Source organism: Schistocerca piceifrons, chromosome 5 (assembly GCF_021461385.2).
Source record: "Schistocerca piceifrons isolate TAMUIC-IGC-003096 chromosome 5, iqSchPice1.1, whole genome shotgun sequence".
NCBI lineage: Eukaryota > Metazoa > Arthropoda > Insecta > Orthoptera > Acrididae > Schistocerca > Schistocerca piceifrons.
The window spans coordinates 484,476,942-484,504,421 of NC_060142.1; the positions used below are offsets into that span (position 1 = coordinate 484,476,942).

General features: G+C 39.8%; 1 protein-coding gene across 1 annotated transcript in view; it reads left to right on the forward strand.

The window, feature by feature from the left end:
* LOC124798560 (glutamate receptor ionotropic, kainate glr-3-like) overlaps positions 1–27,480 on the forward strand; it is a 98,814-nt gene that overhangs the window by 62,938 nt on the left and 8,396 nt on the right. The window contains exon 7 of the mRNA XM_047262019.1: positions 5,647–5,897. Within this exon, the coding sequence (XP_047117975.1) occupies positions 5,647–5,897 (251 nt within the window). The remainder of the gene's footprint in view (positions 1–5,646; positions 5,898–27,480) is intronic.

Genomic DNA, 27,480 nt, shown 5'->3' on the forward strand with positions numbered 1-27,480 from the left:
TGTCAAGAGCTTTTGGATCATACAAATGAGAATGACATGTTCCTTAAGGGAATCATAACTGATGGTGAGATGTGAGTCTATAGCTATGATGTTGAGACCAAGGTTCAATAATCACAATGGGTCGAGAAATGTTCTCCAAGACCAAAAAGAGTTAGTCAGGTCAGGTCAAATGTCAGAGCCATAGTGACAGTTTTTTTTTTAACTTTGAAAGATTGGTTCATCATGAATTCATGCCACAGGGACAAACATTTAATTGATGGTACTATTGGGACATGTTGCATCATCTGTGAGAAAATATGAGAAGGAAACAGCTTGAAATGTGGTGAGACAATTCATGGCTCATGATAATGCAACCACACATTCCTCCATGGTTGTGCATGGCTATTGCACATGAAATAAAATCACTGTACTGCATTACCCTCCAGACTTCCAAAATTGAAAATCCCATTGAAAGGATGAAAATTTGCAATGATAGACAAGATAAAAGAAAGCTCACAAACAGCACTTTGTGCAATCCAGCAAGAGGCATACCAAGACTGCTGTCAGAAGTGGTAATAGCGTTGGGAGTGGTGTATCAATTTTGGAGGAGAGTATTTTGCACAATAACAAAAAGGTAACCACAGAAAAATTCTGTGGACAAATTTCCGGAATTTTTGAACAGATCTCTTACTTCAATATCACTATCTGGTGTGCGGTATACAGACACTATTATGGGTTATAACATGGGCAGTAACAATGTAGCAGTTTCCAGTACATTTTCTAAAAAGTAATCATTAACACTAAGGGCACTATAATGCAAGTATATGCCATTACTATAACCTACATCAAGGGCCCCCTCCCTTTTTTGTGTTCGACTATGATAACTTGTTACTGTTAAATGCGCTAATTTTGGCCACCTGAAGTAATTTTGGTCAGTAGACTGTCAAATATGGTTTTTGATGCTGACATCTGTTGACTTCATGGTTTAACTACACTGCTGGGAAAAATATTATTACACCTGGAAAGATGACATCGGTTTTGGTCCAATGATGGCATATGCCACCTGGGGCATAGTAGATGTACTGATAATGCTTTCAACATCATCCACCATTAGATAGCATAGTGGCATAGCTACCAAAGCACCATCTGTGTGTAAGTTTTAATAGGAAATGCCCACAGTCAGAAGGCTCGGTGTCCTGCAAACATGTGAAGCATGCAGGCAACTGTGCCATGAAGATGCATTCGTGCTTCCTACAGCCGACTGAGTGAGTTTGAATGGGGTCAGATTGTGGCCTTCCAAGTGACAGGATGGTCCTTTCAGAGAATTAGACAGGCTACATCAGTTGTGCAATGATGCTGGTATCAGTGGCCATGTGAAAATTCCTCACCATTAGACAGGTTCTGCACATCCATGTGGCAGAGACACCTGCCAGTATCATCGTATTGTAAGGGCAGCAGTTGCAGATCATAGAGCTACACAGCATAGGTAAGAGGGCTTATGAGTCCAGACATGTCAACAAGAACTGTTGCAAACCAGTAATTAGCAGTGGGACTATAGGTAAATCCAGACCCTTGTCTTTTGCAGTTGATGCTCTTACTGACTGAGATATCTAGGACTGAAACAGGTTATAGGAAATGCCCACAGTCAGAAGGCTCAGTGTGCTGCAAACATGTGAAGCACGCAGGGAACTGTGCCATGAAGATGCATTCGTGCTTCCTACAGCCGACTGAGCGAGTTTGAATGGGGTCAGATTGTGGCCTTCCAAGTGACAGGATGCAGAACTCAATTAGTCTTTCTCCTCTGTCATTATAAGTACCCAGCCCATATTCTCCCATAACCCTTTCTTCTACTTCATCCCCTAAAACCACATTCCAATCCCCCATGACTATTAAATTTTCTTCTCCCTTAACATACTGCATTAGCCACTCAATATACTTACATACTTTCTCTATCTCCTCATGTTCAGCTTGCAATGCCAGGATGTAAGCCTGAACTATCACTGTCAGTGCTGGTTGCTGTCGATTCTGATGAGAACAACCTTAACAGTGAACTGTTTACATTAACACATTCTCTGCCCTACCTTCCTATTCGTAACAAATCCTACTCCTGGTATACCATTTTCTGCTGCTCTTGGTATTATCCTATACTCAACTGACCAGAAATCCTTGTCTTCTTTTCATTTTGCTTCACTGACCTCATTATATCTAGACTGAGTCTTTGTATTTCCCTTTTCAGATTTCCTAGCTTTTCTACCACGTGAAACTTCTAACATTCTACACCCCCACTTGTAGAACATTATCCTTTTGTTGGTTATTACATCTTTTTCTCAGGGTCACCTTTCCCTTAGCAGTCCCCTCCCAGGGATCTAAATGGGGGACTATTCCTGAATCTTTTGCTAATGGAGGGATCATCATGGCACTTTTTCAGCTACAGGCCACATGTCCTGTAGATGAACATTATGTGTCTTTAATGCAGTGGTTTCCATTTCCTTCTGCATCCTCATGCCATTGATCATTGCTGATTCTTCTGTCTTTAGGAGCAGTTTCCCATCCGAGGGCAAGAGATTGCCCTGAACCTCTGTCTGATCCTCCATCCTGTTTGGAAGGTTGTTGGCAGAATGAGTGTGACTTCTTATGCCAGAAGTCTGTGGAAGACAAAGCTGATGATTTTTATTCAAAATGTGTCAGGGAGGGGGGGGGGGGGGGGGGGGAGGAAGGAGGGTGCTAACCCAGGACCAAGGACAATTTGAATACTAATCAAAGACACTACCCCTAGACCACAGGTGCAAAGAATCACCAGCATATACAAAGAAGCACCAGCAATTAAAAGCAAATGAAAGGGGATAAAACTGTTTAACTTTTACCTCATTAGTATCCATAGCAACTGTCTGCAGTAATATGGACAATGTCTAAATCAACAAGTTTGCAAAATTGTTATCATTATGGAAAGAAAGAAATTAATGGATGAAATCACATTTTAACTACTGTTCTGAATGTCATTACTGAAAAGAAATCAAAACCCCAGTGCAATATGAAAATTTACAATTATGTAAAGTTAATCACCATGAAAAGTTGCTCTTGCTTATGCATAATGAGCGTTTACATCACTGATTAGAACAATATAATTTGCAGTGTCTCTTGGTAAATGCTCCTTCAAAACTGTTTCCACATAGCTGGTGCTGTCAAAGAGATGTTGACATCCACCTCATTAGTCCACGATCCTTGAGCGTGTAATCCAATAATACCAATCTCTTGCTGAGCTCCATCATGTTACAAATCTAAAAGCAAGGGTCAATATTTCCAGAATTAATTCCAATTTGCATATCTGCATACAATGGTGAACATAAGACATGCTCCTTTCCACTAACATGTAATGTAACCTGATGTCATAATGTTTGTTACACTCTTAAACCCACAGCTTTCTGATTTTTAGTCGCAGTTTTCAGATTTATTCTTTATGATTGTGATGTGGCCCTTTTCACAGTGTACCTGTCCTTACTATGAAAGTAAATCAAGTAGACTGTACATTAAATAATTAGTCATTGTTTAAACAGAACAAAAGGTACAGGGCACAATTGTCTATGCAATCACTTGAATCATATGGCGATCAGCACATCATAGATTCACGGAAAAAGTTCTTCGTATCAGTGTATGACATTAAATGTGCAACCATATTTTCTATATCATTCCACAGTCTATGGTATGTGCTAAACAATTGAAAACAGTATCTTTACGACATGCACATAGCTTACAAGTCTGCATATCAAAGTTTCATGTTTAATGAGTCAAAACACAGTTCTGGCAAATGAGCAATGCAACACTTAAAGTCATTAGGACTTTAATCACTGTACACATTGAGATTATAAATGTAGCACTGTCCAAACACTGATATCTTTCACCAGCCACAAAAACAATGTGTAGCAGTACCTACACTGCATGATAATCGCCACCATTCCTTTCTCACTCCTGACTCTTTGTTGGTGCCTTCTCTTTTGACTTCTTGATATGATTCTACATCGCTCACACACCTCACTTCACATAACATTTTCAAAGATTCTGATTATGTCAATTTATGATTTTATACAAAATCACAATTCCACATTACTCTGTCCATAGAAAATGAATTCAAATAACATGTTAACAAATAAGAAAGTATATGACATCAGAATAATTGAAAATGGCAGTCACATTTGTAACAACTACAGTATGTAAACAAAAATATAATTAGTCTCTTTTATAAGAAAATGCACGACAAAAATTGTTTGAGTATGTTTATATTTTCACACTTCAGAAAATGAGAACAGTTATCTGGAAAAAATAAATGACAAACAGAAACAGACAAAATTAGGCAATTACTTCCTCATAGTAAACTGAAAGCAAGTGATGCAAAATACAGTGTATTTTAAATATAATTTTGTAAATTAGTTGTCAGCTTTGGTGGAAATGCATAAGTAATGCAGTGGGCTTTCAAATGCGTCATGTATCATGTTTTTGTAAGTGGAGTAAATAGTAGTTTCTGGCAGATGTGTGTATTTTGGGTTATCTGTGTTCTCCAATTATCCATATAGTCTCAGTTCTGCATTAATAATCAAAAGTTAACTGTATTACTTTAAGATTATATCTGATGACATTCTTTCCCCTTGTAACAGAGAGACTAGTTTCCTATAGATAAGACTTCCTACACATATCACACTGCTCAATCCCTGATTTGACAGATGAATTTTCCACTAGAACTGGGTGTGTGTATCTAGGCGTATAATTTCATTCACGAAGGAGACAGTTTACACCATAGAAATTCCAGGGACAGGCAATATATTTATTTTAGTGATAATTTATAGAGCATTTGCTTGTGAAGGTGCTCTTTTCACAATGTTTAAGGGCTTTTTTGCGTTAATTTTTTATTTATATTGTTCTGTATTCAAGGACCAGATGCCTTAGTGAGTGAATGTGCTAAATAAAATGTATTAGTATGGCTCTTCAAGCTTTTGTTGCAGATATGTTCAATATATGGCTTTGAGGTGTGCAAGTGAATGACATTTTGTGCAAACAGATGCATGGAAGGCCACAGATTTGCTCCTGGTATAGGGCTTTGAAAACGCTATGGTTGTCCATCTGCAAGTTATGTGATCACACATGTGCAGCTTTTGAATGAGGCCTCCATAGTGGAACATAGCAGTGAGCACCGGCAACTGCTACTTGCCAGCAGTAACAACCAGTCACCATCAGTTAATGTCAACCAGCTGCCTTGAAGAAATATTACGGGATGTACAAAATGTGATTCAGCGGCAGACCTGAGAGCCAAAAGTATTTAGAATGGATGTGGAACATGAGTGACTTAGGCTTCTAAATATATACCAATGGCTTCTTACCACACTCAGTTTTTTTCTGCTGTGGACATTTCTTTGCACATGTTACTGACAACAATCATAAAAAATAGTTGACATATTTCTTTCCAGTTCAGCAGTTAATGAAAAATATGTATCAATTTCTTAATGATTAATTTGTACTCTCAGAACTCCAGTGGCCGAAGTCACCAGCACATTCTTCTATTCAACTTGGGTCTAATGACTGCATTTCCTTGTTTAAATTTTATGGTTACATGTATGTGTGTGTGTATGTATATTGATGCATAGTCTGTATGTAATTTGTAACTTTTATTGAGTGCAGATATCCAAGAACAAGGACATTCAAGATCTGGGGGTAGGGCATGAACTTATACCTTCCCAATCTGCACTCTTATTTGTCAGCAAAGGACGTCGATGTTACTGTACCTCTGATTTCAATATGCATAAAATACTGAATAGGCTCAGTGGTAAAGAATATTGTAAATATGAAGTCATCAGACTAGCTGATGGGACAGTGCTGCTTGCAATGTCAGTAGCTCACAATTCACCCTACAGAGAGATGATGAATTATGGGTAAGTATAATGTGTAAGATAGGTTTGAAATACTTTATTGCATGAAAAATGAATACAATTCCGTCACAAATAATAAATTATAATTACAAAGATGAGGTGACTTACCGAACAAAAGCGCTGGCAGGTCGATAGACACACAAACAAACACAAACATACACACAAGATTCAAGCTTTCGCAACAAACTGTTGCCTCATCAGGAAAGAGGGAAGGAGAGGGGAAGACGAAAGGAAGTGGGTTTTAAGGGAGAGGGTAAGGAGTCATTCCAATCCCGGGAGCGGAAAGACTTACCTTAGGGGGAAAAAAGGACAGGTATACACTCGCACACACACACATATCCATCCACACATACAGACACAAGCAGACAATTTTTCCCACGTGGAATGTTTCCTTCCATTATAATAATAAATTATAATATAGACTTGACATACTGTCAAGTGGAGCAACCCATTACAACTGAATTTTTGAAGTGTCTTTTATTGCAGTCTAAGGATGCATATTTTTTACTTCGGTAACCAGCTTTGTTCAACTATTGACCAACTTCAGGTCATAGCAGCTGCAGAGCTACCAGTTATTTATAGATGCTATGTACAGTTTCTTAGTGTTAGATAGTTAGTTACATGTCCCATAGATTATTTGAACATTTCTTTTATCAAAATGATGTAGCTTTACAATATGTATCCATGATTAGTGTTAGCATTAATGAATACATTATTTTTTAGTCCTACACATGCAGTTGCTCTTCAAAATAACTTTTTACAGGCTACCAGCTTTTAAATAGAAATTCATCCGTGGAATAGAAGTAGTTGTCCAGGACAAATGATTTTAGGTTAGACTTGAAATTTGCTTTGCAACCTGCCAGACGTTTTATGTTATTGGTCAAATGATCAAAATTTTTCTTGCGGCACATTGAACTCCTTTCTGCATTACTGACAGGTTTAATAATGGGTAGTAAAGCTTATTTTTTATTATAGTTCTGTAGGTATGACCTCACCATTGCTTAAATTGTGATGGATCATTTATGACAAATTTTATTAGGGACAGTGCAGTAAAAATGCCTAGCTCCTTGTATGTACATGATATCCATGGGTGAACACCACACATTGTTCTTATTGCTCACTTTTGTGGAGTCAATACTTTCTTTCTAACCGATGGTTTACCTCAGAAAATTATTCCACAAGACATTATTGAATATGTCAGGAAGTTGATTTGTTTGTTTCCAACACCAGCAATTATATGAAGAGTAGAAGTAACTGAACTTAATTGTTTGAGAAGCTATGTAATATGTTTCTTACACTTCACTAAGCAGACTGAATAAAAGTGGCAGGATTCATAGAGGAGTGATAGATATATTGTATTCAGTGTTCTTAGGTATATTGAAAATGACTCTTTAATTTGTCACATAAAGAAGTAATGGAATACTTAGAAAATCCACAGCAAGTTTCAGAGCAAGATTCCATAGGTAGTGAAATTGAAAGATAAATAGAAACTAGTGTGCTGATTATTATATTCCAGACTATGCTGATCAAGAGAAAATAGTTGTGTGTGTCCCAAGAAGTTACCCCTTGACTGTTACAGCAGCAAGACAAATTCCTCCGTTAAAAGCAGTATATCATTTAGTAAGGGTGAAATTTGATACAACAGAGGAAGAGAGAGATGAAGAAGTAAACATCAGTACATTCACCATTTTTTGTGGGCTGTTCAGAATTAGGAAGAGACAGGAGAGAATGAGTAATTTTGGATCATAGCTTCAATGAATCTGGAAGATCACAAAAGCAAAATATTTTCTGTCACACAGAAGGACCAACATTACTTGTAATGAGAAACATCAAAATTCACAGCACTGCTTTTGTGGTGACTGTAGATTACACAAACTAAAAATATAAAACTACTCACAAAGACAGCAGCCACTAGGCAACTTGGAGACACACTGTTGGTGGGTTTCTTTTCATGAGATAGACAGATTGATTGCAGTTTAGGATGTGTGGCTACATGGGAATAGAAACTGATGGCTTATTGTCAAAAGACAGGAGACTATGGTTCAGTCACAATACACTGTGAAGAGAGAAAAAATCCAGGATGGATGTCTAATATTGTGAAGAGATACATTTAGAGATAGTATGAAATTTCTGCACATTGGCTTCAGGAACAATAGATATCCTCTTTTTTTTACTAAGAGATGGAGCCCCTTTACGCCCACACTGGCATGATGGACAACTCAAACCAACTCAAAAGGTCTACTGCCATCTCTGCAAAAGGGTTAGTTTTCACTGAAGTGAGGTGTTGCAGGATGTGGGGGCTGCGATGTTTGCATACATCTGGCTAAGGTTAGCCATTTATATGCGCTCATCTGGAGATAGATTAGGTCAAAAATCAAACGAAGGGTAGCGGTTTTTTTAAGGGCAGAGGGAAAAAAGTGCCAAGGTAAGCGCCAAGGGAAAAAAACCTCTGCGGTAGTTAGGTCGGGTACTAAGAGCAGTAGCGGATGTCTTGCTGACTGTGATAGGTCATGCAAGGGTAGGTTATGTTAGAAGCGGGTATCATGCAATCGATATCGTGTCATGTCAAGTTTCGTCATAAGAGATCAGTCCTAGATGGTGCTGCACCACGGTGTGCTGTGGTTTGTGCTGAGAGCCTCAGCCGCGCTGTCAGTGGTGACTTTACACAGGGCAGGGCCCAGGTCATCCATTGGTGTCTGGTGGGCGTGCTTCGAAGCCAAGAGCTCAGAGATGTGTGACCACACAGCGGCACCACTCCTTGCTTATCAGCTGCGTAGACAGGCTCAGTGAGGGCCATGGCTCTGTCTTCCCCATGTTGTGGATGACGTAGCCCATGCTCTTGAGCATCCTTGACGCTGTGACTGCCCACTCGTTGGAGCAGAGCTGCGCGGAGATGATGGGCTTTGGCGTTGGTGCGGCACATTCTGTCTTCTTCCTCCTCAGTGTGTCCGCTGCGATGTGTCCTGCCACCGGCTGTTACACCAGGGGAGCGGCAGCTGATGTCTCTTCTTCACCTGCTGCATCTGCATGGATGCCTTGGGCCATCTGCGAATGCAGTTGGTGCTGCAGGATACATGCATGCCTCGTCTCGGCGGACGGGGTGACCTTAAAGGCTGCCCTATCTGCTTCCATGGTGGCTTTGAAGGCCGCAATCGCCTCCTCTGCCACGGCCGCTAGCATGGCACGCATCTCCTGGGCTTGCAGTGCCTGCTGCGTAACCGCCGGCAGCTGGTCCCCCACGCCACTCTCACTGGTGCGATATTCCGGCCGCATGTTGGCAGTGGGAGCAGTCTTCTCTCGTTCCGGTTCTGTCTTCGTTCGGTGGCGCTTGCATCATCATCGTCGTCGTCGTCATCTCTCTGTTTGGGCCTTTTTGCTAGCACAGCTGTCACTGGTGAAAGCCAGGCAGCCACGCCAGTTCATCACGTGTGGCCTGCTGCAGCGAGCACAAGTCGGCGCTGTATCTCTTCTTCTGTCACAGGCACGGGTGTCATGTGTGCCAGCGCACTTCTCGCACCGTGGCGAGTTGCGGCAGTATTTGGCCACATGCCCCTCAGCTTGGCACCTGTAGCACTCTTCCTTAGGGTCCATGCTTCAGTGGTCATGGGGAACCCTAGGAGCTTCCTTAACCTGAAGAAGTCACCGCCATCTGTCGCAGTGCCCACTACGACGATGAACAGTGGCAGCCTCTTCTTAGTTGTCTGGTTGTGCAGCTTGATGGATGCTGCCCGGAATCCGGCACGTGTCAGCCCTTCCTGGACTGTCTCCTCGTCGCAAATCCAAGGCAGCCCTCTAATCAGGGCCTTGGATTGCTTCTCGTGGTGTTTCGGCGCGGTCGTCTTCTCCATGCTGGCTGGATCAACGATGTGGGCGGCCACAGCACCCTTCAGTGCATGGTGGTCAGCCGCACTCGCTGCCTGCAGTTGAATGATGGTGCCTGAGTCAAGTGACTCGACGCCTACCTCTTCGTTGCAGCAGCTGCCTATAATATCATATATCTCTGTCCACGACCCCATACTGCACTGGATGTACAGATGGGGGACAGGTACATGATGCTCTTCACGCTTCCGGTCCGCTTTCCTTCTGGGTTCCAGCATTGGTGGCTTCTTCTCGATGACTGTCTTCTTCTTCTGTGCGTTTGTGCCCATACTGTGACGCGAGAGAACATGACAATTTTGCAGAGTCGTAAAAACGACACACTACAATTCGCACTAGCGTCACATCACAATCAGAGCACAGCTTCGCAGCTCTTCTTTTCGCCTAGAACAGGTAGTGCACTTCACCACACATGTGCACGCCTCCGCTGCTCAGCTGCAACTCATGGTTAGTAGAGGATGTGGACACTAAATATCTGTTGAATGGGTTTTTATAATTGGGAAAAGGGTAAACATCATTCAGAAAACAAAACAGTTACTGAATACATTGAAGAGTGAGAGTGAATTTTTCAAGAAGAGAGATACTAACATCAGTAAGAATGTCAAAAGCACCAGTATATGAAACTTGTCTTGAAACGTTGAGACAAAATCGTGCCTGTTTGTCAAGGCAAAAAACTAAAAATGTTCTTGTTCTCAGAACACATTCAAGTGTTGAAATCGGAAATGATTATAAACATATTTCAGAAATTTTGGAGTTTAAAATACAATAAAATAAAAGATGGAGTGAACATAATGATCCATATGTCTAGAAAATGTTCTGTGATAGCACTGTACAAGTAACATCTTGGATATTTGGGAATCCAGCCGGATGTTCGCGTCATTCTCACACGATATTTCAACAGCGTGCCACGCTGTCTTCTTCAGGCTGGTCCTTGGGTCGATCGAGTCCAGTATTTATGCCTGGAAGGAGCTGGGCGTTCCCTAATCGGTCCACGCCGAGTCGAGTGTTCTGTCTGTGGTCCGCGCCCGCCAGACTCTGCTCCAGTCGCAGATGTTCCGACTGCCGTCCGCGCCCGTTTAGGCCATCCTCAACGGTTGTGGTCGTCATCTGAGGTGTGTCAGACCCGATCTGAGATGTTGGATACTCTGTCTCATGACCGTTACTATGATTTCCACTTATGTTTCGTGCTGGGTGCTCCATAATCGGTCTGCGCCGCGTCGTGTGTTCAGTCTGATGAAGACTGCGACAGGCACATTTCTGGGGGTCATTCCTAAATTGAGGCCCTTGCTAAGTGCTTTTAAGGTGGTCTCATCGAGCTGCTTGTCAGTGAAGTTGAGCAAGTGGCCAACACTCTACCTTCTAGTGTGGCCGAAGAGATCCGAAGAGAGACCTGCAGGGCACTCACCAAGACCAAGCCACCAAAATCCATTTCAGGTGATGAATGGGTGACATTGAGGTGACTCCGCGAGGATGACAGCATTGTGGTGATACCAGCAGACAAGGGGAACTCCACAGTCATCCTAAAGAAAACAGAATATGATAGAAAGGTGCAACAACTTCTGGAGGATCCTGCATACAGGTCAATAGGAAGCGACTCTGCAGAGAAAGTGAACAAAAAGACCAGGGCTCTGTTCAAGGAGACGGGCCTGCCTGAACATGTCATCAAGAAGCTGCGTCCCAAAGCGCCAGCACCACCTAGACTGTATGGACTCCCCAAGGTTCACAAGGATGGGGTTCCTCTGCGACCTATTGTCAGCAATATTGGTGCAACAACTTACCCTACTGGGAAATACCTGAAGAAGATGTTGACACCACACATGGGTAAATGTGCACATCACATCCAGAACTCAGAGGATTTTCTGCAACGTCTGAGCCAGCAACACATCACAGACACAGACATCATGGTTAGTTTCGATGCGGTGTCTCTCTTCACACGGGTACCACTCAAGGAGTCACTTGAGCTTATTGGAGAGAAGTTCGATGGGGCTCTCCTTGACCTATTCAGGCATGTACTGACCTTGATGTACTTCCTATATGGGGGTCAATTTTACGAACAAGCAGAAGGGGTGGCGATGGGCAACCTTCTATCACGTGGTGGCCAACCTATTTGTGGAAAGGTATGAAGAGGAGGCACTCTCTTCAGCCACATATCAACCCAAGTGCTTTTTTTAGGTATGTGGATGGTACCTTTGTCATCTGGCCCCATGGTAGGGAGAAGTTAGATGAATTCCTGCTACATCTGAACTCTTGCCATCCGAACATTCAGTTCACAATGGAGATGGAGAAGGATGGACTACTTCCGTTCTTGGATGTTCTAGTGAAGAGAAAGGCAGATGGCACATTTGGACACAGTGTGTACTGCAAAACCAACACACACTGACTTATACCTACAAGCCAGCAGTTGCCACCATCTGGCTCAGAAGAATGGAGTGCTTAAAACACTGGTCCACAGAGCACAAACTCTGTCAGATCCTGATAGTTTGGCCACAGAAATAGAACACTTATGATCAGTATTCAGCAGGAATGGGTACTCCTCTAGAGATATCCAGAAGGCACTTCAGCCTGCCAGTCAGCCAAAGGATCCAGAAGAAGAACCAGAAGAGGCAAAGAAGATGGCATACCTGCCACACGCTAGACTTATCTCTGCCAAAATCAGCAAGATTCTCCAGAATTATGACATCAAGAGCATATTTTGCCTACCCTTCAAAATTGAGGCTATGCTGGAGAATGTAAAAGATGACCTGGGGCTATGCAAGCCAGGTATTTACAACATACCATGCCAGTGTGGGATGTCATACATTGGCCAGACCACCAGAACTGTGGACATCAGGTGTAAAGAACACCAGAGAAATACCAGCCAATGTAGCAGTGTCTGGCGGGCGCGGACCACAGACTGAACACACGACGCGGCCCGAACTGATTATGGAGCACCCAGCACGAAACAGAAGTGGAAACCATAGTAACAGTCATGAGACAGAGTACCCAACATCTCAGAGTGGGTCTGACACACCTCAGATGACGACCACAACTGTGGTCTAAATGGGCGCGGACGGCAGTCGGAATATCTGTGACTGGACGGGTCCATTGAAGCTGGGTCTGGCGGGCATGGACCACAGATGGAACGCTCGACTCGGCGTGGGCCAATTAGGGAACACCTGGCTCCTTCCAGGCATAAATACTAGACTCAATCGACCCAAGGACCAGGCTCAGGTAGCACCTGAAGAAGACAGCTTGTCATGCTGTTCAAATATCATGCAAGAACGATGCGAACATTCGGCTGGATTCCCGAATATCCAAGATGTCAACAGATCGCCGGGAAAGCATGAAGAATTACACTGTACAAGTGTTTAACAAAAATGTTAGACTTCACTGAAATACATGCAGGGATTATTTACAATGCAGCTATGTGTGTGTTATCACCTATAAGCAGTTTAACAGTATTTACATACAAAATAATTGAATATGTCCCCTTTCTTTCAGTCCATATAGCCAAACTATTACACTAGGTATAACCATTACAGTACATTAATACTTGTTCCACGCATCATGAATACAACATTTCATAACAATATGGAACATGTCAGTTTAACGTAAGTTTTCTTTACACAATATAACTTTATTTTCTCAATTTGTTTTTACAGTTACTACTTCCTCTCTAAAATTTTATCTATTGAGTAGAAGCAGTCGTCATTCATAAATTCTTTTAATTTCTTTTTAAATGTTTATTGGCTATCTGTCAGATTTTTTATGCTTTTTGGCAAATGACCAAAGATTTTTGAGGCAGCATAGTTCACCCCTTTCTGTGCCAGAGTCAGATTTAACCCAGAACAGTGAAGATAATCGTTTCCTCTAGTGTCGTAGCTATGCACTTCATTGTTATATATGAACTGGGTTGAGTTATTAATAACAAATTTCATAAGTGAATATCTGTATTGTGAAGGTTCTGTGAATATCCAAGTTCCTTAAATAAATGTAAATAAATGTCTGTAAGGTTATCTTCATTGGGCTCCAGCTATTATTCTGATTGCACACTTTTGTGTAATGAATATTTTTTCTCTTAGTGACGAATTACTCCAAAATATGATGCCATGTGAAAGCAGTGAATGAGAAAGTCATCCAGGCTAATTTACTGATATGTTCATCACCAAAATTTGCAATAACCTTTATAGCATAAGTAGCTGAACCTAACTGTTTTAGCGGATCATCAGTGTGTTTTTTCCAATTCAATTTCTTATCAACACACACATCCAGAAAATTTGTATATTCTGCCCTAGCAACAGACTTCTGTTCAAAGTCTATATTTATCATTGGTGATATACTATTTACTATACAGAATTGTATGTACTGTGTTTTCTCAGAACTTAGCGCGAGTCCATTTGCAGAGAATCACTTAATAATTTTCTGAAAGAATTTATTTACAATTTCCTCAGCTGATTCTTGTTTGTTGGGTGTGATTACTATACTTGTATCATCAGTGAAAAGAGCAAGCTTTGCATCTTCATGAATACAGAGTGGCAAGTCATTGCATATATTAAGAACAATAAGGGACCCAAGACTGACCTCTGTGGGACAACAAGCTTGATACCTCCCCAGTTAGAGAACTCTGCTGATTTCTGTAGATCATCTGTACTATTAATTTCAATTTTCTGCATTCTTCCAATTAAATGTGAATCAAACCATTTGAGTGCTGTCCCACTCATACCACAATACTTACGCTTAACTAGAAGAATTTCATGAATCACACAGTAAAAAGCCTTGAGAGATCACAAAATATCCAAATGGGTCATGTTCAGTTATTCAGAGAATTTAGTATTTGATCTGTGAAAGCATATACAGCATTTTCTGTTGAAAATCCTTTCTGAAAACCAAACTGAAATTGGTAGTACTTCATTTTTACAAATGTGTGATGCTACTCTTGAATACATTACTTTTTCAAGAATTTTGGATAAAGCTGTCAGAGGTGAGACTGGGCAGTAGTTGTAATCATTTGACCTATCCTCTTTTTTATGCAGTTTTTTAGCATATTTCAGTCTGTCTGGAAAAATGACCTGTTTCAGTGAGCTACTACACATGTCACTGAGACTATGACTTATCTGTTGGGAATAAGCTTTTAGTAGTCTTTTGGAAATGCCATCAACTCTATGTGAGCTTTTACTTTTGAGTGAATTTATTATTTTCCTAATTTCAGCAGGAGAGGTGAACCGAATTTCAATTTTATCAAACTGCATAGGTATTGCCTCTTCCACACACTGCCTTTCATTTTCTAATGAATAACTAGAGCCCATTTTCTCTATAACACTTAAAAAATGATTGTTCGAATGTTTTCTACTTCTGATTTTTTATTAACAAACTTTTCATTGACTTTGATAGAAATACAGTACCGTATTTACTCGAATCTAAGCCGCACTCAAATCTAAGCCGCACCTGAAAAATGTGACTCAAAATCAAGGGAAAAAAAAATTCCCGAATCTAAGCCGCACCTGAAATTTGATACTCGAAATTCAAGGGGAGAGAAAAGTGTTTGGCCGCACCTCCAAATTGAAACAAAGTTGGCCCATTGTAATATGAGACACAATTTAGGTCGAATGAATGACGATACAGCTACAGTAGTTTGGTTCGAGTTGTAAGCTTAGCAGTTAAGCGTTACCAGGTAGCCATTGCTATGCGTCAGGCACTCGGTCCGTATTTATACGGATACCCTTCCTTTTTCAAGTGCTTCGTCTGGTTTTAATTGATTGCTTATTTTTCTTTGATCTGATAAGTGCCATTCTCTTTATATAGGTGTTTACGTCACTCTAAGCCGAAAATGCATTATTGTACTGTGGACAGAGAGAGAGAGAGAGAGAGAGGAATCGTCTCATTAGCGAAACAATGGTAAGAGACTGCTATTTGTTGTTACTTACACTGCTGCTTTCTTTGATAATGATCACCAAGAACCAAATAATAGACTGCGTATGATAGAAGATGTTCTGAACGAGAGTTTAGCAAAATTTTTTTTCCGTTTGAAAATCTTTGCAGACTCCTCTTCAGTACATTACATTCTGCACAGAAATTAGAGTCATCTTAGATTTAAAAATCTAGTCAATTGCCGTGCTTAATTTCTGACTGTATCACTATTAGGCATAAGAATAATACGAATACAAACATGACATGATATGTATATTCTTCCGCGTTTGCTGTTGTCTCACTCTAGTTTCGTAGTTTATTAGACAGACAGGATTTAAATGAGATAACAGCAAACACGAAAGAATACATGGCAAAATGTTTATATTTGTATTATTATTATGGTGAAGAGATTACTGCATGTGATTCACAATTCATAAAAGTTCCTATTAAGAACCATCTCTTCTCACAGATAGGAAAAAATTCAGAACGTAGAGTTGTAGTCCATTGAAATGCTGCTACATTCGAAGATGAACAATACGGAATTTGTATTTACTCCGTTGGATCATGTATGAAAATGCAGTGGTCGAAACTCGGGGCGGAGAAAACTCGTCTTCCATCTTTTTTAAATTTATTTTTGGCGCCAGTATTTATCTTTGTGCCTGCTAAGCATGCCTGTGTAGCGCTACATATATTCGGCGACAGAAGTTAGTTGTGGTGGCACCTACCAACATTTTTCAGAACTTCCACTTACTTTGCACTCGATTCTAAGCCGCAAGTGGTTTTTTGGATTACAAAAACTGGAAAAAGAGTGCGGCTTAGATTCGAGTAAATACGGTACTCATGTGCTCTTGGTTTCCCTTTTAACAGTATGCCAAATTGTTTTAATTTTATTGTCAGATGTGCTAACCTCAGACATGATGCACATACTTCTGGGCATTTTAATAACTTTTCTTAATAGAGTGCAGTAGTTTTTATAATGTTTCACTGTTTCTGGATCATTACTCCTTCTAGCTATAAGATACATTTCCCTTTTCTATTTACAGGGTATCTTTATTCCTTTAGTAAGCCATGGCTTTTTACACTGACTTGCCAAAGAAACTGGTATAGGCATGCATATTCAAATATAGAGATATGTAAACAGGAAGAATATGGCACTGCAGGCAGCAGTGCCTATATAAGACAAGTGTCTGGCACAGTTGTTAGATCGGTTACTGCTGCTACAATCGCAAGTTATCAAGATTAAGTGAGTCTGAATATTGTGTTATAGTCGGTGCATGAGCAATGGGACACAGCATCTCTGAGGTAGCGATGAAATAGGGATTTTCCCATGTGACCATCTCACGATTGAACCATGAATATCAGGAATCTAGTAAAGCATCAAATCTCCAACACTGCAGCGACTGGACAACGATCCTGCAAGAATGACCCAATGATGACTGAAGATAATCGTTCAGTGTGACAGAAGTACAGCCCTTCCACAAATTGCTGCAGATTTCAATGCTGGGTCACCAACAAGAGTCAGTGTGTGGACCATTCAACGAAACATCATCGATATGAGCTTTCGAGGCCGTAGGCCACTTATGTACCCTTGATGACTGCACAACACAAAGCTTTATGCCTTGTCTGGGCCTGTCAACACTGACATTGAACTGTTGATGACTGGAAACATTGTTGACAGGTTGGACGACTCTCATTTCAAATTGTATCAAACTCTGGATGTGTACGTGTACTGTTCAAGCTGGTGTGGGCTATGTAATGGTGTGGGGCATGTGCAGTTGGAGGAATATGGAACCACTGATACATCTAGATATGACTCTGACAGGTGACTGAAATATAATTCAAGTGCTACGAATAGTGTCCATTCCTAAACCTTACACAGCAATGTGGGGTTCATCTCTAAACTTAAAACTGTTCTAGTAACAAGTTGGGGGTTTTGGAGTAATTGCACTGACAAAGCAAATGAGTGCGTATCACAAACACTAACACCTTGATCACATAAGGGCTTATTACTGGGATACAGCATCCAGCTTTGTCTCAACATCGGGTTCTCTCTCAGTACAATATCCGGTTTTGTCACTTTTTTTCGTACCTGCAATATTCAGTACATCTAAGCGGCCATCCTTAGTATTTTCATCCTAACATAACACGCACATTTATTCCTAATAAATAAAATTTCTCAAAGCTTGACTCTCAGATTCAAAAGTAAAACTTTCTTCAAAGTACTTTTTCAAACCATTTTTTCCTCAAAATTTTACTGTAGTCGTAGTTTCATTACATTTAGTATTAATTAACTCAGTGGAAAATGAATTTACTGTTTCCCTCTAAATTTTAACAGTACCTAATATCAGTACTACTACTGAAATATTTTTTCAAAATCTGTTTTAATCATTAAGCAAGTTACTGTTACAAATATTGCTGATAAAAAAAAAATCCACAAATATTTTTTTTCTATGAATTTTCCCTTAGAAAAAAATATTTTCCTTGGTAATCATCATTTAAGCTCCATTGCTTTACCTAAAATGAGATGATATAAGAAAAAATACATCATCTTTAAATATACTGAAAAATTATTTCTGCCACCATCTGCAGCTCTGGAAAACATCATGATACATTACATAAAGAATACAAAATTACTGAACACTGAAAATCACACATGCCAAAGAGAAAAGCATTTCATAAAGTTACTGAAAATCTATCTCTCTTCAGTAACTCTGTAACACGTCTTACGTACTAATATACACAGAGAATACATACTCTATAGAAAATATTAAACATGACTCATGCCAACTTCAGTGGCTCCATTAGACACAATACACACTACTGGCCATTAAAATTGCTACACCAAGGAGAAATGCAGATGATAAACGTGTATTCATTGGACAGATATATTATACTAGAACTGACATGTGATTACATTTTCATGCAATTTGGGTGCACAGACCCTGAGAAATCAGTACCCAGAACAACCACCTCTGGCCGTAATAACAGTCTTGATACGCCTGGGCATTGAGTCAAACAGAGCTTGGATGGCGTGTACAGGTACAGCTGCCCATGCACATGCAGCTTCAGCATGATACCACAGTTCATCAAGAGTAGTGACTGGCGTAATGTGACGAGCCAGTTGCTCAGCCACCATTAACCAGACATTTTCAGTTGGTGAGAGATCTGGAGATTGTGCTGCACAGGGCAGCAGTCGAACATTTTCTGTATCCAGAAAGGCCTGTACAGGACCTGCAACATGTGGTTGTGCATTATCCCGCTGAAATGTAGGGTTTTGCAGGGATTGAATGAAGGGTAGAGCCATGGGTCATAACACATCTGAAATCTAACGTCCACTGTTCAAAGTGCGGTCAATGTGAACAAGAGGTGCCCGTGACGTGTAATCAATGGCACCCCATACCATCACGCTGGGTGATACACCAGTATGGCGATGACGAATACACGCTTCCAATGTGCATTCACCGCGATGTCGCGGCCATCATGATGCTGTACATGGAAACTGGATTCATCTGAAAAAATGACATTTTGCCATTCGTGCACCCAGGTTTGTCATTGAGTACACCATCGCGGACGCTCCTGTCTGTGATGCAGCGTCAAGGGTAACCGCAGCCATAGGCTCCGTGCTGATAGTCCATGCTGCTGCGAACGTCGTTGAACTGTTCGTGCAGATGGTTGTTGTCTGTTGACTCAGGGATCGAGATGTGGCTGCACGATCCATTACAGCCATGCGGATAACATACCTGTCATCTCGATTGCTAGTGATACAAGGCCGTTGGGATTCAGCAGGGTGTTCCGTATTACCCTCCTGAACCCACCGATTCCATATTCTGCTAACAGAACTGAGGCTTCTTAGTTACTGCTGTTTAATTGTTGCTCCATTAAGTATCTGAATAATTTTATATCAAAATAGTGACTTTCTCCTGTCCCAGAAGGACCTGCTTCTTTCCCTTCTACATTATCATCTATCTCTTCAATGTTTAACATATAGGCAGATCTTTGACAGTAGATCCTTTTCCTCCAACAAAAGGAATGGATACAATTTCCCCCTGTACATTTATTACTGCCTCAAGTTTTCCAAAGTCTAACCTTCCTTTGTATTTATGTAAGAAATCGGCCCCTACCATCATTTCAACACGTAAGTCTGTTAATAATCAAAAAATTCTGTTCAGTCTGAACCCCATCTATAGTAATGGGTATCATTAACTCTTGTTTTACTACCTTTTTGCTTCTACCAGTGGCCACAATTATTTTTAACCCACTTACTGGCATAATAGTTACTTCTTTACTTTTAGATAGAGCATTTACCCTGTCTATTAAACACTCAACTTTTTTATTAAAAACTGTTACCTCAGTTATAGGTTGTCTTGGATCTATTTTTAGATATTTAGACTCAGGATCGTCTAGCAAATCCTGCACCAACTTTTGTCTGTCGAAACCTACCCCTCCTGTGGAAATTAAAAGTACATTTACAGGATCCTCTTTCACCTTTTTTATTATTAGCAGCTTTCACTACACTACTCAAAATGGAAAAAGCATCACTGTCTTCTTCCTTCTCCTCATCTGAAATATACTCTGTTTCTGCAATCCTTCTTACGGCATTGTCAGAACTATTTACATTACCCCCTTCTTCTTCCTCTCCTGATTCTTCAGATTCACGTTCTGAAATTACTCCACTCACTTTATTCAAAAATTCCTCAACACTTTCATCTTCTCCCTCCTGTATTTCTATAGTATTAATTCCACTGTCTTTAGGTAGCCTCTCATCTGTTCTGCAGTGCTGATTCAACCCCAGCTCCTGATCTGAGTATTTACTTTCTCTACCTGGTTCCTCCTTAAAATAGTTCCTGTGATCTCTATCTGAACTTTACTTCTCACAAAAAGCTACTGAATTTACTGGATAATCAAATTGTTTTTCAGTGTCACTCTCCTCTGCCCTACTGTTTTCACTAACATTACTTTCAAAATGTTGTGTAGGTACTGTTCTTACCAAGGGCATTGCTAGTGGGTTTACTTTGTACGGGTTTAGTCTGCAAACTCTAGCATCATCACAGACTGCTAACAGTTTTCCTGCCATGTGCTGTCATTGCCTCTGACATTTCTGTCACCTGTTGGGCCACACCTTCCCATTACATCATCAGCCTGCAGCTGACTGCACTCGAAATACCGGGATTGGTCAATGAACCTGCTCCCACCAGTACCTGCATGTTATTCTGGCTGCCTCCTTACCAAAGCAAGAACACTTAGACATATGTCATCAGCAAAGTGGGCACAAACATCTTTCCCATGCTATGATTACGTACTTTAATATATAAATTTAATCTTGAAGTTTAATGTATGTCCCACATACACACTCTCACTCACTCTCATTCAGTCCACAACAACAAAACAAATACATATTAATTAAATAATAATCTTTTCTGAATTTTATATTATGAAAATTAAAAAGTAGTTAACGTTTTTATTATGAAAAATCAAATAAACTGACCTGACATTTTGTGAACTCCAGTAATGATTTCAAATGATACTAAAAGACAAACTGTTATTATTCCTAACTGAGTTTTTTAGTCTAAGTGTCAGTTTGGGGTGTTTTCGGTAATTTCCTCTAACTCTTAAAGTATGACAGATAGAAGGCTAAAATTTTTTTATACCATATTCTCATGAATAACAAAAGGCAATGTATCAACTTTGAACAATATTAAATAATGTTCAATATAGTTTAACTAGATTCGTAGGGGTTTGAATATTCAGTCACTCGAAGTGACATAGACACTGCTTCCCGTGGCTAGGCTAGTGACAGGTACGAATGAGTCATCGCTAAGACACAACTGGCTGTCTCCCATCATTGGCAATGGCTCCATAGCTATGAGTTGTACTGCAAAGTAGTGCAATAAATGCTGTTGCATATTGACTCGTGATGTTACAACGTATACGTAAGCATCCTTTCCGATCACCTGCATCCATTCATGTCAATTGTGCATTCTGATAGACTTGGGCAATTCCAGCAGGACAATGTGACACCCCACCCTTCCAGAATTGTGATATGAGTGGCTCCAGGGACACTCTTCTGAGTTTAAACACTTCGACTGGCCACCAAACTCCCCAGCCATGAACATTATTGGGCATATCTGGGATTCCCTGCAACGTGCTGCTCAGGAGAGATCTCCACCCCCTTGTACTCTTACGGGTTTATGGATAGCTCTGCAGTATTCACGGTGTCATTTCCCTGCAGCACCACTTCAGACATTAGTCAAGTCCATGCCACATTGTGTTGTGGCGCTTCTGTGTGCTTGCTGGGCCCCTAAACCATATTAGACAGGTGTACCAGTTTCTTTGGCTTTTCAGTGTAGGTGGTTTCTTACAATTATATTTCACCGTTTTCTTAGGGAAACTGTTTTCAAATATACTCAAAAAGGTATGAAACAGGTTATATTTTAAATGAGCATCAGGTTCACTGTACACTTCATCCCAGTCTAACTGTTGCAAGCTTTCCCAAAAATTTGCAAATGTTTTAAAGCAATATTTTGGAGGACTGTTTTACATTACTGTCTGGAGCTATGTCATATACTGCGACTAGCTGTGCATCTTGATTAGACAGACCAATCTTAACAGGAAAACTTTTTATTTGATTACATTTATCTTGGTTTACGAAAGTATTATCTACCAGTGCGCTGCCTTCCAGTACCATCTGAGTAGGAATATCAACAACTGGCATCAGATTGAAAGAACCAAGTAATACTGCAAGGTCTAGCTTTCTATTGGATTCTTTCAGAAAATTTTCATTGAAATCCCAACAAACAATAATTTGCATTCCTTTGTCTGACAGATAGCACAACAAAGAATCCATGTTTTTCAAAAACAGCTGAAAATTTCCCAATGGGAACCTGTACATAGCTACAGTTATAAAAGTAGTGTTATTTAGTTTAAGCTCACACACACATTTTTCTATATGTTTCTCTACACAAACTCTTTTAGTTTCTAGTATTTTTATGACAATCTTGCGATATTTTAGCCATCTCTTGTACCTTCCTGTCTGAGATTCACATTAAGCTTGATTTCATTCAATGTTGAATGGAAAGAGGTACTCCCATGAATTTTAGTGCTCCCCCTTAAAGATTTTTGTGTCATTCCAGCCAATTTACCCTTCCATTTCCTACTGAGATGCAGGCCATATCTTGTGAAGTCCCACATACCAATACCCTCAACAGGAACCAAACCTATGCCTACCAAAACCGCCTGAAGCAGCTGATCTAGCTCAATATTGACCCTCCTGACAGAGCTGTTAAATTGGAGCCAAACATACTGCATGAAAGCAGGAACCAAACCAACACTTGTATGGATCGTTGCAGATGCTATTTTTACTAGGTCACTCTCAATACTGTAGCCCTGATCCCTATCAGTTCTGTTTCCCGCTCCATCCACTATCTGCACTGGTCAAGCTGACCACGTGTCGTATCCTCATGAGGCATGTTATGTGATTTGCATGTACAATTCCTGTATTACTATGACATGATTCTTGGATGAATAAAGATAAATAAATAAAATAAATAAAGCCACTCATCTTGCATTTGGAGAGACCATTGTTCCTACTTCCACCAGCCAGCCTGACAAGGTTTCCCAATATCCTCAGAGGCAAATAACAAAACAGTACCTCAAATAGGTCATAGCCGTTTCTTTCCTCCACCCTTGGCTTAGTGAACCATATTTTAATGACAATGTTATTGATGGGACATTAAATTCTATCTCCTATCCACCATCTCTAGTAATCTTCCTACTGACACTATTTTTACCTTCCTTCTACCACTGTGCCTCGTATCAGCACTTCGTTTTTCTCTGTTTGAAATAAGAGCTGTGTGCCCTGTATTGTAATTTTCATTTGGATTTCTCAAGAAAACAGAAGTGGATGTGAATCTTATATCAGAAGATGAAATATGGCAAATCTTACAAAACCATTAGACATTTTCCCAAGTGTATACAACTAGTTCAGGACTAGTCCCAATTACTGCATTATGAGAAATACATGACTTTAGAGAAAGTTGCTCAGTATCTTCCACCATATGTGATCTAATAAATATAATATTAATGAAATTAGACAATGAGGGAATGTTGGCATGTTTGTTACTAAATCTATCATGTGCATTTGATAAAGTTCTTATGAGCTGCTACTTAATATACAGGAAATGTGTAGCATCATAAAATCATACTTACGAGACGTATCATGATTCATAGTAAATGAGGGGCAGAGGGGTGGAAGGGCATGAAACATGAAACAACATGAAACATTGGTTATTGTACAAGGGCTGTCTGAAAAGCTCTCGGCCTCACAGAGATATCACAGCACTACTTGCATGATTTTTCCCCTTTAGTTGGTACATATGTTAGAAGATGTCACATAAAACTACAAGTCAATCCAGGCAGCAGTTGACCATAGGAAGTTGTTTGAAGCAATTGTGATGTGTGTGGCGTTGAAAATGTAAAGAAATTGAGTTTCTTGTAGTGATTAAATTCTTCACAAAAGAAGGTTTAACACCAACTAAAAATGTGGCTTGTAAGTGAGTATATAGCTCTTCATCTCCAATTTCCACCATGAAAAAATGGGTAGCTGAGTTTAAACGTAGCTATGAAAGTGTCTAAGATGAGGCACGTGAAGGACATCCAAAAACTGCAAGCACACAGGAAATCATCAATACAGTGCTTGATATGATTTCGAAGACAGGCATATAAAGGTGCATGAAATTGCTAATGCTCTAGGGATATTAAAGGAATGTGTTGGTCACATTGTGCACCATGAGCTGAATGTGAGGAAGCTTTAAGCAATATGGGTGCCGCATGTATCTGCTGCGGATCACAATTGCTTGGCACATTTTAGAAAAACTGGAGAGACATTTTCTCAACACTGCATGACAATTTATGAAATATGGATTCAGCACTGCACACTCAAAACTCAACAGCAGCCTATGCAATGGATAGAAGCTGGCTCTCCAACTCCAAAGATGGCAAGGATCATAATGTCACTGTTTTGGGATGCAAAAGGAATTTGTTGATTGACTATCTTCAAAAAGGTAAAATCATAACAGAAGAATACTACTCTCAACTTCTAATGAAACTGGGTGCAAGCATTGATGAAAACAGACCTGACTTAAAGAAGGAAAAAAAAAATCATCTTCCATCAGGATAACGTACCTACCCACAAAAGTGTCTTGGCAATCAGGAAATTGAGGGAATTGCACTACAAAGTGCTGGAACATCCACCCTATTCCCCAGATTTCACTCCCTTGGACTTTTATCTCTCCTCAAAACTCAAGACATTCCTCACTGTCAGAGCTTTTCATCCAATCAAGAAGCCATTGTGGCTTTACATGGGTACTTAGCAGCACTTCTAGAGGAACACTGCAGAGAGGGGATTATGGCACTGCTGGATGAAATGTATTGGTATTAGAGGAGATTATGTTGAAAAATAAAACTTCTTTGAAAGCATAAACTGTCATTTTCACTCTCAGGCTGAGAACTTTCTGGACTGCCCTCGTAGGTTTGACTTTCATATTGGGTATACAAAAAAGTTGCCATATTTTATCTTACAGCAGAATTACAATTTACAGTGTGGTTATGTATCAAAAAAATTTATGTTCTTCTGTGTTTTGGGTGAGATGGAGAGTCACAAGTACATCTGAAGATGAAATTTAATAATTGGACCATATTAATCAAATACCATCAATAAAACAACTGACACGTACACATTTATAATGCTATAAGAGATTGAAATTATCACCTCACAAGGCATAATAAAGTACAGGCAGAGAACAGCCCTTATAAGGGTGCCGAATTGTTTAACAAATTTCCAAAGTATCCAAAAAGTTTAACTGGGAGGTGATATGTACGAGTGTTATACTAATGGTATTAAATAATGCCACTCAGAGGAACAGATTACCTCCAAATGAACCACATTATTTTTAAATAACTGAGACATACAGTAGAACCTTACAAATTCAGCCTTGGATGGTCCGACTCTCTGCTTAGTCCGACCATCCCATTTCTGGTGTTTGTTTATATGACTCATTGTCTGTCATATGGATCACTAGGGACTTGACTGTTGCTGGGTGTAGTAGTTTGATTAGTTTTGGCATGGCATAATAAGTGTTACTGTGCATGCCTTTGTTTCATAGATTAGTGACAGTGTTCTCCTTACATACTAAAGTGCGTAAAACTAAATTAAGGCATCAACATGTGATGTTGTTCTTATCAGAGAAACAAAATGCTTGAAGAGTTAGATAAAGTTGAACCTCTTCAAAACACTGCAAGCGAGGTAGGGGTGAGCATAACAACTCACTGTTAAAGACACCAACAGAGATTTTATGGATTAGGAAATGGCAGAACATTGTGCCAAAATCAAGGTTGTCATCTGAAAAGCAAAAGAACATTACAAACTTTTCTTGTCCTGCTTAAGAACAGAACATTTTTTACCATACAATTTCTCTTGTTTTAAACAGCCAAGTGGAAATAAGTTTTGTGCCAGTGCAGTACTGTAATAAGGCATGTGCAGTTGTTAAGCTTTCACTCACAGTACCAATATCTTACTGCACAATGCAGATGTATTTTGTAAAACAGACACTACTGTACGTTACAGTTTCATGTATGACTTTTTAGTGTCAATGTTTTGTTACTGTGCTAACATGGAACAATATTTCAGACAGTATTTACACTTGAAAATTAAAGTTGTACTGTACTGCCTTGTGATGTTGCAGATCAATAAAAGTGTTCCTCTGATAATCCAACTCTTTTTGCTAGTGGCCCCAAGGGAGATGGGTTAGTGAGGATTTGCTGTACCGTGTTTTTGTAATAGTTCCCAAAAAGTTAGCATCTTGATTGAAAAGCCGAAACAAATCTTATATTTGTCAATGGAAACTGTATCAAACTGATTCTTGGTGAACTTATATTCTTGATAAATACAATACAAGTTGACAGCCATGTTGAAACACTACTGTTGCCTCACCAAGTGGAACAATGTGTGAATCACATTATCATGATACAACTTGGCCTTGATAAAATACCATTGGTTATAGGGTTCAGAAAAGACCCCTTTTTAGGGTAGTGAGGACAGAAAGAAACCAAATTTTAAGAGAGGCTAGGACTGAGACAAACCTTCAGTTTGAGAAAGAAACCAAAAAACATAATTCTAGCTTATTACGTCAGCATAAACAGCCATTGGTTAAGAATTTTCAACAGTCAGCAGATACTTTAACTCTACCCAATTTTAACTCAGTCAATGTGAAATGTCAGCTATCTTTATTGCATCAAAATATTTGAGGACTGAGAAATAAAATTAATGAATTAATCATCTGCATAGATGAATTAGAGTCTTCAAACCCAGCTGACATAATCTGCCTCTCTGAACATCATGTGACCACTGGTATAGAACTTTTAAGTGTTACAGGATTTAGGTTAGCATCTCACTTTTGTAGATCAGAAATGGAGAAAGGAGGAGTTGCCACATTCATCAGGAACTGTCATAAATTTAAGAACATAGACATTCATGAATTTTGCCTAGAACAGCATATGGAAGCATGTGCAGCAGAAGTAGAATTTCACAAAAAATCCTTCATAATATTAAGTGTATATCAAGCACCTGCAGGTAACTCTAATCTGTTCGTAAACCACCTTGAAGCTGTACTGGCCCATTCAACAACCAAAATCAAAGAAATAGTGGTTGCTGGTGATTTCAATGTAGATTTCCTTAAAGACTCTCCCAATAAGAACTTATTTGATATAGTAACTCTATCATTAAACTTAATTCCCACTGTAAACATCCCTGTAAATGTTTTGTTTTTGG